The sequence below is a fragment of the Schistocerca piceifrons genome, chromosome 3 (genome assembly GCF_021461385.2).
Source record: "Schistocerca piceifrons isolate TAMUIC-IGC-003096 chromosome 3, iqSchPice1.1, whole genome shotgun sequence".
Taxonomy (NCBI): domain Eukaryota; kingdom Metazoa; phylum Arthropoda; class Insecta; order Orthoptera; family Acrididae; genus Schistocerca; species Schistocerca piceifrons.
The window spans coordinates 391103976-391117453 of record NC_060140.1 but is presented as its reverse complement, the minus strand read 5'-3'; the positions used below and the strand labels follow the sequence as shown (position 1 = coordinate 391117453).

Genomic DNA, 13478 nt, shown 5'->3' with positions numbered 1-13478 from the left:
AGGGGCAAACCAGATGGCGCTATGGTTGGCCCGCTAGATGCCGCTGCCATAGGTCAAACGGATATCAACTGCGTTTCTTTAAATAGGAACCCCCATTTTTTATTAAATATTCGTGTAGTACGTAAAGAAATATGAATGTTTTAGTTGGACCACTTTCTTCGCTTTGTGATAGATGGCGTTGTAATAGTCACAAACATATGGCTCACAATTTTAGACGAACAGTCTGGTAACAAGTAGGTTTTTTAAATTAAAATACAGAACGTAGGTACGTTTGAACATTTTATTTCGGTTGTTCCAATGTGATACATGTACCTTTGTGAACTTATCATTTCTGAGAACGCGTGCTGTTACAGCGTGATTACCTGTGAATACCACATTAACGCAATAAATGCTCAAAATGATGTCAGTAAACCTCATTGCATTTGGCAATACGTGTAACGACATTCCTCTCAACAGCGAGTAGTTCGCCATCCGTAATGTTCGCACATGCATTGACAATGCGCTGACGCATGTTGTCAGGCGTTGTCGGTGTATCATGATAGCAAATATCCTTCAACTTTCCCCACAGAAGGAAATCCGGAGACGTCAGATCCGGTGAATGTGCTTCGACGACCAATCCACCTGTCATGAAATATGCTATTCAATACCGCTTCAATCGCACGCGAGCTACGTGCCGGACATCTATCATGTTGGAAGTACATCGCCATTCTGTCATGCAGTGAAACATCTTGTAGTAACATCGGTAGAACATTACGTAGGAAATCAGCATACACTGCACCATTTAGAATGCCATCGATAAAATGGGGGCCAGTTATCCTTCCTCCCGTAATGCCGCACCATACATTAACCCGCCATGGTCGCTGATATTCTTGTCGCAGCCATCGCGGATTCTCCGTTGCCAATAGTGCATATCATGCCGGTTTACGTTACCGCTGTTGGTGAATGACGCTTCGTCCCTAAATAGAACGCGTGCAAAAAATCTGTCATCGTCCCGTAATTTCTCTTGTGCCCAGTGGCAGAACTGTACACGACGTTCAAAGTTGTCGCCATGCAATTCCTGATGCACAGAAATATAGTACCGGTGCAATCGATGTTGATGTAGCATTCTGAACACCGACGTTTTCGAGATTCCCGATTCTCGCGCAATTTGTCTGCTACTGATGTGCGGATAAGTCGTGACCGCAGCTAAAAAACCTACGTGGGCATCATCATTTGTTGTAGGTCGTGGTTGACGTTAAAATATGTGGCTGAACGCTCCCTGTTTCCTTAAATAACGTAAATATCCGGCGAACGGTCCGGACAGTTGGATGATGTCGTCCAGGATACCGAGTAGCATACATAGCACACGCCTGTTGGGCATTTTGATCACAATACCCATACATCAAGACGATATCGACCTTTTCGGCAATTGGTAAACGGTCCACTTTAACACAGGTAATGTATCACGAAGCAAATACTGTCCGCACTAGCGGAATGTTAGGTGATACCACGTACTTATACGTTTGTGACTATTACAGCACCATCTATCACAAAGCGAAAAAAAGTGGTCCAACTAAGACATTCGTATTTCTTTACGTACTACACGAATATGTAATAAAAAAGGGGTTCCTCTTTTTAAAAAAAACGCAGTTGATACCCGTTTGACCAATGGCAGCGCCATCTAGCGGGCAAACCATAGCGCCATCTGGTTTCCCCCTTCAAGCTAGATGAGTTTCGTTCTTTGTAGTTTTTTCGTTTGATGCTTAGTTCGTTAGAAATTGGCCCCGATCACTATCAATGGACCACCCTGTACATATAACCGCACACGTGACACGCACAAGACGTGTACGCCCGCCACGTGATCCATATCAGTTCAGAGCATAGTATGGGCTGTGTCAGTGTGAGTAGTGCTGTGCAAAGGAGACAGTGGTCCTCACAGTGGAGTAGCGGGTGTTCGTTATGGAAAGTTACTTTACAACAAAGTCGTTGAAAAGGTGTGGTCAGTTGTTTGCTGAGAAGTTTAATGCTGTCAAAGCGCCGGCAAAGAGTGCCATGCAACGCTTAGTCCGAAAATGGCGTCAGATAGGATCTGTTTTGAACAAGTTCAAAATGTTCAAATGTGTGTGAAATCTTATGGGACTTAACTGCTAAGGTCATCAGTCCCTAAGCTTACACACTACTTAACCTAAATTATCCTAAGGACAAACACCCACACCCATGCCCGAGGGAGGACTCGAACCTCCGCCGGGCCCAGCCGCACAGTCCATGACTACAGCCCCCCAGACCGCTCGGCTAATCCCGCGCGGCTTTGTACAAGTCATAAACATTCCGAAACATGCGCACACCAGAAAATATGGCTGCAGTTCAGCAGAAAATGATGCAGAGTCGTACCAAATCAAGCCGTCGGCAGTCGTAAAAAGATCGGCATATCACGTCGATCACGGGGACGAATACTCCGTTTGAAACCTGCAGTCTAATCGCGACTGTAGCTGACCACTCACGTTACCTCATCTGTCAGTGTGCGATTACTTTGTCTGGGGAGCTCTCAAACCTAAGTCGTGTCCAACAACCCTCATAGTCTTCAAGAACTGCAGCAGAACACTTCGGATGAGACTGCCAAAATTCCAGCAGTTCAGCTTCGATCCGAGGTCAGTAGCTCGGTGACCAGGGCCCAAAAGTGCCTAAAGGAGAACGGTGGTCACTTTCAGCGTCTGATATAGTCAGGTAAGTACTTTATTTCCATTGCTCTGCTGTCTTTCTTTGTACCCTGGAACTCTTCTCTCTGGGCCACTTTTATCTGCCCCACCCTTTACCTCCCCACAACGTAACACCTGGGCCTCCAAAACGATGATGTTCGACAGTACTCCTAGGTGCACTACCTGTTTCCACTTTAACGCACCCAAGTGCAGCAATGCGACGCCCTACTACGTTCAAAGCATATGCTGCCGTCTTTGGTGATCACACATCCTATTGAGATCCATGTCGCGCCTTTAGTAATAACCATGGTACCTTCATAAATCACGACAACTTCAGTATAATTATTGTCTTTGAATTGAAGTGTCACTTCTGTTCGTTTCATTGTGTGTTTCGCCCAGTTAATTTCTGTACTATGACGTAGCAGTTCTTTCTACGTGTGGCTGCAAGTTTCGTCGAGCTGTGTTACTTGGCAGCGACATGTCATGCGAAAATTACCCTCGTTCTTAATTTTTGCACACAAGTATATTAACTGCATTTCGTCTGATTGCTTACTCCCACGTATGGTTCAAATGGCGCTGAGCACTATGGGACTCAACTGCTGAGGTCACAAGTCCCCTAGAACTTAGAACTACTTAAACCTAACTAACCTAAGGACATCACACACATCCATGCCCGAGGCAGGATTCGAACCTGCGACCGTAGCGGTCGCGCGGTTCCAGACTGTAGCGCCTAGAACCGCCTGGCCACTTTGGCCGGCTACTCCCATTTATCTTTGCATAAGCAATACACTATGTCGGTGATCTCTGCACAACAGTACAAATGTCAACGATATGCGCTGTGTGTCCTGTTTGGAAACAAACTTGTTTCATTCGCCCAAGGTCCTTGCTGCTGACATCAGCAATTTCCACTGCACTACTTACGTTCAAACGTGCATTCTGTATCCCTTGGTTCTGTCTCAGGTTATTTTTCTGAGCAGTTTTAGTTGAACAATAAAAGTAATACATAGCAGCATGGGAGGATTTCCTCATGAAGAGTGTCAAAAGCCGCAAATGCTAAAGTACTGTGGTGTGGTTGGCGTCGCAGGGAGAACAGATCGACATAGAGTCGTTGTGCGCTTTTCCATTGCATGTATGAGCTGCATATCGCTCACTTCCTGGTCAGTAAATCTATTGTCTGCTGATGATGGCTCACGTTTCGATGAAATTTCGTATGACTTTCACAATGTGTTACGGCGGGCAACCGATAGCTGTAAATTCAAAATTAGTGCGTCTTTCATATTATGTGACACCACTTCAAAATTGCAGGGCTTGAGCTGACGGACATCATGTACCGGTCGAATATCAACTTCCAGTTTGCTTTAATGATGAGTGTGGGTTCAATGGTGAGTCCCCTCATCGCTTGGGCATCTGGAAACTGGGTCACGTTTATGCTAGCGTCATCAGTTCCATGTTTTCTTCTCTTCACCTGCCAAAGGTAAGTTGTTCTCTGTTTGTAAGTAAATAGTAGCTTTTCTGTTTATAGCATGTATTTCACGAAGAAGTATTAGAAGCAAGTATTAATGTGGAACATGCATGATCGATCAGAAACTACGGTTGCTGTAAACAGGAGTTTTTTTTAGTACAGTGTGGCGCAAGGGAGCTCTAATTCTCCAATCGATGCAGAATAACACGATTAGCGACAGAATTACATTCACTTATTGTGTCATTAACATGCTACTGGGTGTTAGAACTAAATTTCATCTTGCAGATGACAATGCATAGAAGCTTTTCAATTCAGCATACACATTCCGAGAGCCTCTTGTCATTGCAGATGACAATGCATAGAAGCTTTTCAATTCAGCATACACATTCCGAGAGCCTCTTGTCACATGCAGGTGCCAGAGTAGTTGTCAGGAATTGCAGGCATCCGAGGCACTTAGAAATGGGACAAAAGGTGCCACAGCTGACTATATTTTCCACTACGGAGTACAGCCTGTCGCGCCCTGGAGTTGTTGAATCACCAGAAGGTCTGGTTTGTCATGGTGGGTGTCCATCAGCGACGGAACAAAGTCTCAAAATCATTGAGGGCACACGTCAAGCTGCGCCGAGAGCAGAGAGAGCGAATGCCTCTCACTTCACTGGTCATTCAGGCGCCACTCGGTCGAACTTTGTCCTTCAGCATCCTTCTCCAGAACAATCTCTTTTTATTCTTAGGTGATGGTTCGACACGGCATGCAGACCATTAGTTAGACTGACAGTGAAAATAAGAGGGTCGTTCCGAAAGTAATGCCTCCTATTTTTATTCATGGAAACTACAGGACATACATAAATCACAACTGCGCAACTAAATAGAGCAGTATTTCAGCTACAGACTGTCATTTTTCCACATGGTCACCACCATTCGTTATGAACTTCTGTCAACAATTAATGCGAGCCTGCATGCCGCCCTTTTAAAAATCGGAACCAGCTTAGGCCAACCACTTCCCTACAGCTTTGACACCGGCATTCGAGCCTTGAAAATGTTCACCATGTAGTCCATCATTCGGAGGCCCAAAGAGATGCAAGTTTTAAGGCGCTAAATCGGAAATGTACGGTGGATGTAGTAAGACAGTCCAGCTTAATTTCGCAATGAGCTGTGTGGTCGAAAAATTGGTGTGGGGTCTGACGTTATCATGTTGCAGGTGAAAGTTGGTCTTTTTCTCTGCCCTTACCCTGAAAATTCGGGCTTTTAGCTTAGTTAGTATCGCCTTGTAGCGTGATGAATTGACATTTCTCCAGGCCCCAGAATATCCAAAAGAACCACACCATAGCTATCCCAGAAGACTGAGCGCATCACTTCGCCTGCAGTCGGCTGTGTTTTGAATTTCTTCTTTGACGGAGAATTCGCATGTCGTCATTCCATGGACTGTCTTTTGGATTTCGGCTCTTAGTGGTGACACCAAGTCTCATCTCTGGTGACAATGCTGTTCAGAAAATTGTCACCTTCGGCTCCATACTGGTCCAGCAGATCACGACAAATTTCCAACCGATGAGTTTTTTGTTCTCCTGCAAGCATCCGCGGGACCCAACACCCACAGACTTTGCAACAATCAAGATCTTCCAACATTCTTTCCACGGCATTACAGCCGAAATTCGGCTTTTCACACAATTCTCTGGTCCGTGTCCTCCGATCAGCAGGTATGAGGGTTGATCAAGATGCTCTTCATTGCGAGGGATGACAAGGGTGCAGAGTCGACCGTGCTGTGGCTTGTCACGCACACCGTTTTCACCACCTTGAAAACGCCGTACCCATCGCCTCACATTGCTCACGTCTATTCGATCGCCTCGATACACCTTTAGCAAGCGTCGATGGATTTCATTCGGTGCAGTTTCTTGAGCAGTGAGGAACTGAATCAGACATCGCTGTTTTATACGCGCGTTCATATCAGACTCCATTTTGGAACACTCCTCTGCTGGAACCAACTACCTCAGAACAATGGAACCACATGCATATGAAAGAGGAAGGTTCAAGCAAGCACGACATTTGGTGTGGACATCCAAAGTCACCCAAAAAATAGGAGGCCGGATCTTGTGGCCGAGCGGTTCTAGGCGCTTCAGTCCGGAACCGCGCTGCTGCTACGGTCGAATCCTGCCTCGGGCGTGGATGTTTGCGATGTCCTTAGGTTAGTTAGGTTTAATTATTTCTAAGTCTAGGAGACTGATGACCTCAGATGTTAAGTCCCATAGTGCTTAGAGCCATTTGAACCATTTTGAACTTTCGAAAAGACCCTCGTATAAGTGAGAAATATTTTGTTAGTTAATAGTAAAGTAGTCTGAGTAACCTCCAGGTGGTGGTGGCCTGCACCGTGAAAACTTTGTCTGCAGGGTTGTAATTGAGTTCTTCTTCTCAGTTATTTGATTTCCTTTTGAGATGCACCAATAGAAAATACTGCGAGCAATCAAATCAGAATACCACAGAGGTTATGAAATGCCATAACTGTGTGAAAGGACGAATGACTTCCATTGATTACTATGTTGTAAGGGTAAAAATTAGTTTGGTTACGTCTGCTAATAACGTAACGAGCTGATGTTACAGTTCTTGCAACTCCCCTCACTACAAAACAAGTGGCTTTAGATACGACACAGCAAACCACACTTTATGGTGGGTATTGAAGGTAGCAAAGAGTTTTTTTTTTTGTTTTTGTTTTGACTATTCAGGGAAGTTCTGACGAAGTTGTTGGTTAAAAATGGATTTCTTCTCACACTAACGCTTAGTTTAAAAAAAATTAGGGCCCTTGTTAACATCATGCAATACTCGTTCGAAAACACAAGACAGTATCGTGAGTATATAATTTCTCTAAAAGTTCTAACTTATATTGACAGATCTGAACTTCATGCCTTTTTGTTAGAATCCTCCTCATCCCAGCTGTAGCGTCCGTGTATGATTTTTGAATAGACCAGCGATGACTCCTTTCGACGATAACTGTAACAGAAAAACTGTTCTCAGGAGAACATGTTTCCAACTTCAGCCGGAGACTTCTTTTATAAGACTGAATCTGTCTCTTCGAAATTATGCATGCACGTTGTACTCAAGAGGGTTGAACATACACTGTTCTAACTGGCACCAGTTGCACTCTCACAGTTCCTATAAAATGCTGTAATACAAGGCTTGTCCAGAAAGGAAGTTCCGATCAGTCGCGAAATGGAAACAGCATTGAAAATCAGAAATGTTTTATCTGCGAATGTTGGCTCCACCTTCCAGCTACTTCTCTACGTAGTTGCCGCTCCAGCTAGGACATCTGTCGCACCATTATACCAACTTTCCAATACCCTCGTCATAGAAGGCAGCCGCCTGTGTTCCCGCCAATTCTCTACTCTCATCTACAGCTCGTTGTGTGCACGAAAATATTGTCTTCATAGCCAGTAGCTAATGTGAACAGAGATGAAACACGGAGGGAGCCAATTACCGGCTGTAGTGCGGGTGATCAGACACTTCCCATCGAAAACGCTGCAGGAGCATTTTCATTGCCCCTGAAGATTGCGACCGAGAATTGCCACGAAGTAGCAACCATATGACAGTTCTGTAATGTGGGCTGCATAACTTCAGGCGAAATCTCTCACCAGGACCTCATACTTGGAGGGAGACACTATTTTCTACGCATCTTTATTAACTCACCGTGCGCTCAGAACTGAAAAGAGCGAAGTGATGCAACCGACAGGGATACTAGAGACACTGTCGAACACATAGGTGCAAAGTTTTGTTAGATTTTCGCAGTGGTTTCCATTTCATGATCGGAACTTACTTTCCGAATATCCCTCGTATCAAACTTGTGTTCAGTGTTGCGCTACTGCTCCATCACCAAGAATCATCCCAACAAGAGCAGATTCCAGAAACATCGGCCATGAGAATCCTACTAGCACTTCTCTCACGAACATCCTGAAACCGATGAGTCAAGGGAGTATTTCTTGGCTTCCGGAAATCAATTGACACAGTGTCTCACCTATGCTTATTATCTAAAGTATAATTTTATGGAGCATCAATGGAAATTTGTGACTCGGTTCAGGATGGTGGAAGGATGTAGCATGTTTTCGTAAATGGAGAATCGTCGACAGATTTGTAAGCAGCCGCAGGTGTGCCCCAGGGAAATGTGTTGGGACCCTTACTAATCGCGTCCTTTAGGAATGACATCACAGACGATGCATCTTCATCTTCATCTACATCCAGACTCCATATGCCACCTTTCGGTATGTGTGGCGGAGGGTGGTATATGTACCACTGTCATACATGTACCACAGTCATTTTCCCCTTTCAAGTCCCAGTCGCGAATTGTGCACGGAAGAACGGTTTCCGGCAAGCCTCTGTGTGGGTTCAAATCCTCTCCAATTTCATATTCAAGGCCTTATCGCGAGACATACATAAGGGGAAGAAATATGTTTGTTGACTTTTCTAGTAACGTAAGCTCTCGAAACTTTGCCGATAAACTTTGGCGTGATTCAGAATGCCTCTCCTGCAGCGTCTGCCACTGGAATAAGTTGATTATCTCTGTGACGCTTTCGTCCTTACTAAACGAACTTCTAGCGAAACGTGCTGCTCTTCTTGAGATCTTCTCTGTTTCGTCTATGTCCTATCTGGTACGGATCCCACACCGATGACCAAAATTCAAGTATTGGTTGAACGAGTGTTTTGTAAGCTAGTTCTCTTCCTGATGGACTACATTTCCTGCAGATTCTTCCAATAATTCTCAGTCTAGTATTTATTTACCCGCAGTTAATTTTATGTGATCATTCCATTCCAAATCGTTCCATACGCATACTCGTAGATATTATATGGAAATAACTGCCTCCGGTGATTGTTTTGCAATTGTGTAATCACATAATAAAGGGTAAATCTGGCTATGTATTCGTAATTTTGTTTATTAGGTGGCAGTAAGAGACTGTGTCGAACGCCTTATGGCAGTCAGGGAACACGGCGTCTACATGGGAGCCTCTATCTGCTGCTTTCTGTATCTCGTGGACAAACAGAGCGAACTGGGCTTCACAAGATAGTTGTTTTCAGAATCCATGATGGTTCCTATTGAAGAGATTTTCGGCCTTCAGGAATATCAGAGTCCGCGAGCATAAAACAAGTTCCAAAATTCTACAATTCACCGACGTCACAGATATAGGCCTACAGTGTCTTGCATCTTGAAACTGGGGATGACCTGTGCTTTTTTCCTCCAAAAACCTACGGTACACTGCTGTTAGAAGAGGGCCACGTTATTTCACATACTCTATTTAGCATCGTATTGGTATCCCGTCAGGTCTAGTTCCCTTCCCTCTGCGTAGTGACTTCAGTCACTTTCCTATACCACGGTCATTTATTTCGGTATCAGCAATTCTGTCGTTCGTACGACGATTTAAAGGAGGGACTACAGTGCGACCTACCTCTGTGAAACAGTTTTGGAAAAAGAGGTTAGGAATTTCGGCCTTTTCTGTTACGTCCTCTGTTTCAGCGCCATTAAGGTCACAGAGTGTCTGGAAAGATGCCTTAGATTCATTTATTGATTTAAAGCAAGAATAAAACTTCTTAGGATTTCTGTGCATGTCGGTAGACAGAATTTTACTTTCGCATGCGGTGAACGCTAATTTTGGCTTCGTTTAACTTTCGTTTGTCTGTGGAACTTGGGCTACGTTTAAATTTGTACTGAAGCTCTCTTTGCTTTTTTAGCAGTTTCCTGACATGGCTGTCGAACCACGGCGGGTCTTTTACACCCGTCAGGTCGCAGCTTACTCGGCAAATACCGGTATAGTCCGTGTAGTACAACGCTCTTGAACGTTGTCCATTGGTACGGAATGTTTTTAGAATTGGAGATGGAATTGTCGTGCTGCCCCATTAGATAATTTCAAATCTGTGTCTTGTAGCTCTTGCTAAGCAGAAATATTTTCCTACATTTCTTTATGTGCCTGTTTACTGCCGTATTCAGTGATGCTGTAACGGCACTTTGATCACTGATTACCTATTCTTCGCTGAGTCGGAAAGTTCGGTTCTGTTTGTTATCAGCAGGTCAAAGATTTTATCTTTACGAGTTGATTCTACTATTAACAACTCAAACTATTTTTCGTATAAAGAGCTTAGAACTAATTTACATTATTCTTTGTCCCTACTACCCATCCTAATAAGTTGGGTCTTCCTGTCTATAGCTGGTAAATTAAAATTTCCACCTAAAACTATAACATGCGAAAATTTGCGTGAAATAGTATCCAAGTTTCCTCTTAACTTTTCCGTCACTACTGTGGCTTTAGTAGGTGATCTGTCAAAACATCCGCTGACCATATTTGATACTCCTCTAACACTTATATTCATTAAAATTATTTCAAATTCTGGATCGGTACTACTTTCACTAGATATCATTGCATTTCTTGTGGCTAAGAAACGCCTTCACAACCCGCTTTCAACTTATCTTTGCTATGTATATTCCAGTCGGAATTCAGAATTTCATTGCTACTCAGATCTGGTTTCAGCCATCTTTCCGTTCCTAATACTATGTGGCCATAGTTACCGTTAATAAGTGAGATTAGTTGCACTATCTTTCCATAGACACTCCAGAAGTAAAATTGTAGGATATTAAGATTTTATACTCCCGATTTGCTACTCAGATGAATGCTGCTCTGGACTGAGAAAGCATCTTATCGGGCCTGTGGAGGGTTTCCTCTATCCTGAAAAACCCACATGTGCACGTCACATGTACTCCGCTACTCTAATAACCATTTCCGGCGTGTAGCGCACGCCTGGTCTATTAAGGGGAACACTAACGTTCTCCACCCAGTAGCGAAGGTCTAGAAATTTCCATCCGGTACCATCGCAGAACCGTCTGAACCTCTGACTTAGACCTACCACTGTATTCCAAACGAGAGAATCGCAGTCGATTCTGGGAACGACGCGGTAAAACGATAGCTCTGCTTCCACGCTACGGGCGAGGTTATCTGTCTTCACCACATCAGCCAGCCGCCTCTATGAACCAAGGAAAGCCCCTGAACTCAGGTGGCATGAGCCATTGGTGCCTACATGAGCAACGATTTGCTGCCTGGTGTACCCCTCCCCCTCCATCAACCTTCCATCCCCCTAGTATTCTCAATTACTTCTAATTGAGCCTCGCCCACTTTCCGCCGATGATGCAATTGTCGATAATGAAGTACAGTCTCAGAAGTGCTGGAAAAATCTTAAGTCAGATCTTGATAGGATTACAAAGCAACTTGCTTTAAATGTTCCGAAATGTTAACTCGTGCACAAACGTGGTGTCTTATTGCTGTATTATCAGTGGGTCGCTACTGGAATCAGTCGACTCAGACAAGTATAACAATCTGTAGGGATATGAAACCGAACGACCTCATAGGTTCAATCACAGGTAACGCAGGTGACGGATTTCGGTTCATTGAAAGGTTATTGGGAAGATGCAACCAATAGGTTTGTTATAAAGTACTGGAGTGACCCATCCTAAAATGTTGCTCACGTCTATGGAACCTCCGCCAAACACGTCTAGCAATGGACACTGAACCTACAAAGAAGGATAGCACAAATAATCACCAGTTTTATTAACTCGTGGGAGAGTGTCACGAAGGCGCTGAAAAAATTTAGGTGGTAGACACTAGAAGACAGACGCAAACTATTCAGTGGGAACCTGCTTACAAAATTTTAGGAACCGGCTTTAAAAGAGAAATCTAGAAATATACTACAGCTCCCTACGTATCGATCCCATAGGAATTGCTAAGATAAGATTAGATTGCTTACTGCACGCACAGAGGCGTTTAAACAATCATCCATTCGTGAATGCAATGAGAATAATCTTTAACAACTACTAGAACGGCAAATACCCTCTGCCATGGACTCCAGAAGAGTTTTCAGAGTATACAAGTATTTGAAGATCATGATGCCTCGGCTGCAATCAACTGGCGTCGCTAAAGGTTTGCCAAGAATATATTGGAACTGTCATATTTTCTGCGTCAAGGGTATATATTGTATGATGTTAAATAAATTTTACCTGTCAAGGAATTTATGATTTTCAATTTTGAAGACATTTAAGTAACATAATACTGTTTTAATGGTAAGAGAGACAAAAAGCTGATGTTTATGCATTATAAAAATCCATGATAACTTCTGTTCACTTTATTTATTTGTTACTTTCACAACTATTACAGTTTCCTTCCCGAGTCACCCAGATGGCTGCTTAACAAGGGACACACGAAAAAAGCGTTTTCTGTGATACGCAGAATCGCAGAAACTAACAAGAGACCTGTTCCAGATGACACGTATGAAGTCCTCAGCAGCATGAGCAAACGTCACTCTGCCAACATGAGTGTGCTGAGCTTGGTCACAAACAGAAGTTTGTTCAAGAACACACTCATTCTGGTTTTCGGCAGGTAATTAATAATTTGACAGTTACTCAGAATTTTAGATAAGCTTCCAGCACTCGATAAACCCATTTACGTGCTATAGCGAATTATCTGAATTTATACGCAATCACACACGTTATAAGCGCCATTATTAAAATTAACTTAGCCCACAAGTGTTGTAACTGTAATCCTTTGATTGTTGGATATATTCATCCCAAAACTCTCATAACATTCTCAAGTTACTCTGCAAATAACTCCTGAATAACAAAGAGGGGAGAAAGTCAGATCCTGAAACTAGAGGCCGCGTAGGGTACGGTGGCCGGTGCACACTGACCATTTTCCGTCAAAAAGCACTGGGCGAGTTTATTCGTTTCTTCGGAAGGAGAGGCCAATAAGTGTTTGCCCCCTTTCGGCCGATCGGCGATGACAATTGAGGCGCAAGCCCAGCAATCTTTCACAAAGATTTTACAGAAACCATTAGCTAAAAAAAAAATTCTTGCTTATTGTTTTATATGTGAGGTTCATGATGAGGCGCCTATCACTTAATTAATGATCATAGGTATCGTAATGTTTACGTGGAAGTAAGACACTGCGCGAAATTCGGAAAAGTTTGCAATGAAAAATAGGGGTCGCTATTATTTTGCTTTCGGTGCATATTACATGATTTGCTGCTGCATATGAAATTTAGCTAACATATTGAATTTTTCTTTAGATTTAGGTAAAGGTATCTATCTGTCAGCAAATTCTAGAAAATTTAGCCGTTTTGTTTCTGGACGAAAAGTTCCTTGGGGTGGTCAAGATAAATGGGACATCTTGTACACTGACTGAAATAGAAAGCGCTGCACCATGAAATATCAGTTCGATATTTATGAAACTTTGTGAAGTTTTTCGTCAAATAACTGCTATTAAAACATTAAATTTTCATTCTTGACTTGACTTATGCCCATCACCAACACGAATGTGTGGTGTGCCCTC

General features: G+C 43.4%; 1 protein-coding gene across 1 annotated transcript in view; it reads left to right on the top strand.

Moving 5' to 3' along the window:
- LOC124789285 (solute carrier family 22 member 7-like) overlaps positions 1–13478 on the top strand; it is a 96681-nt gene that overhangs the window by 65210 nt on the left and 17993 nt on the right. The window contains exons 5-6 of the mRNA XM_047256591.1: positions 3981–4149; positions 12309–12530. Coding sequence (XP_047112547.1) covers positions 3981–4149; positions 12309–12530 — 391 coding nt within the window. The remainder of the gene's footprint in view (positions 1–3980; positions 4150–12308; positions 12531–13478) is intronic.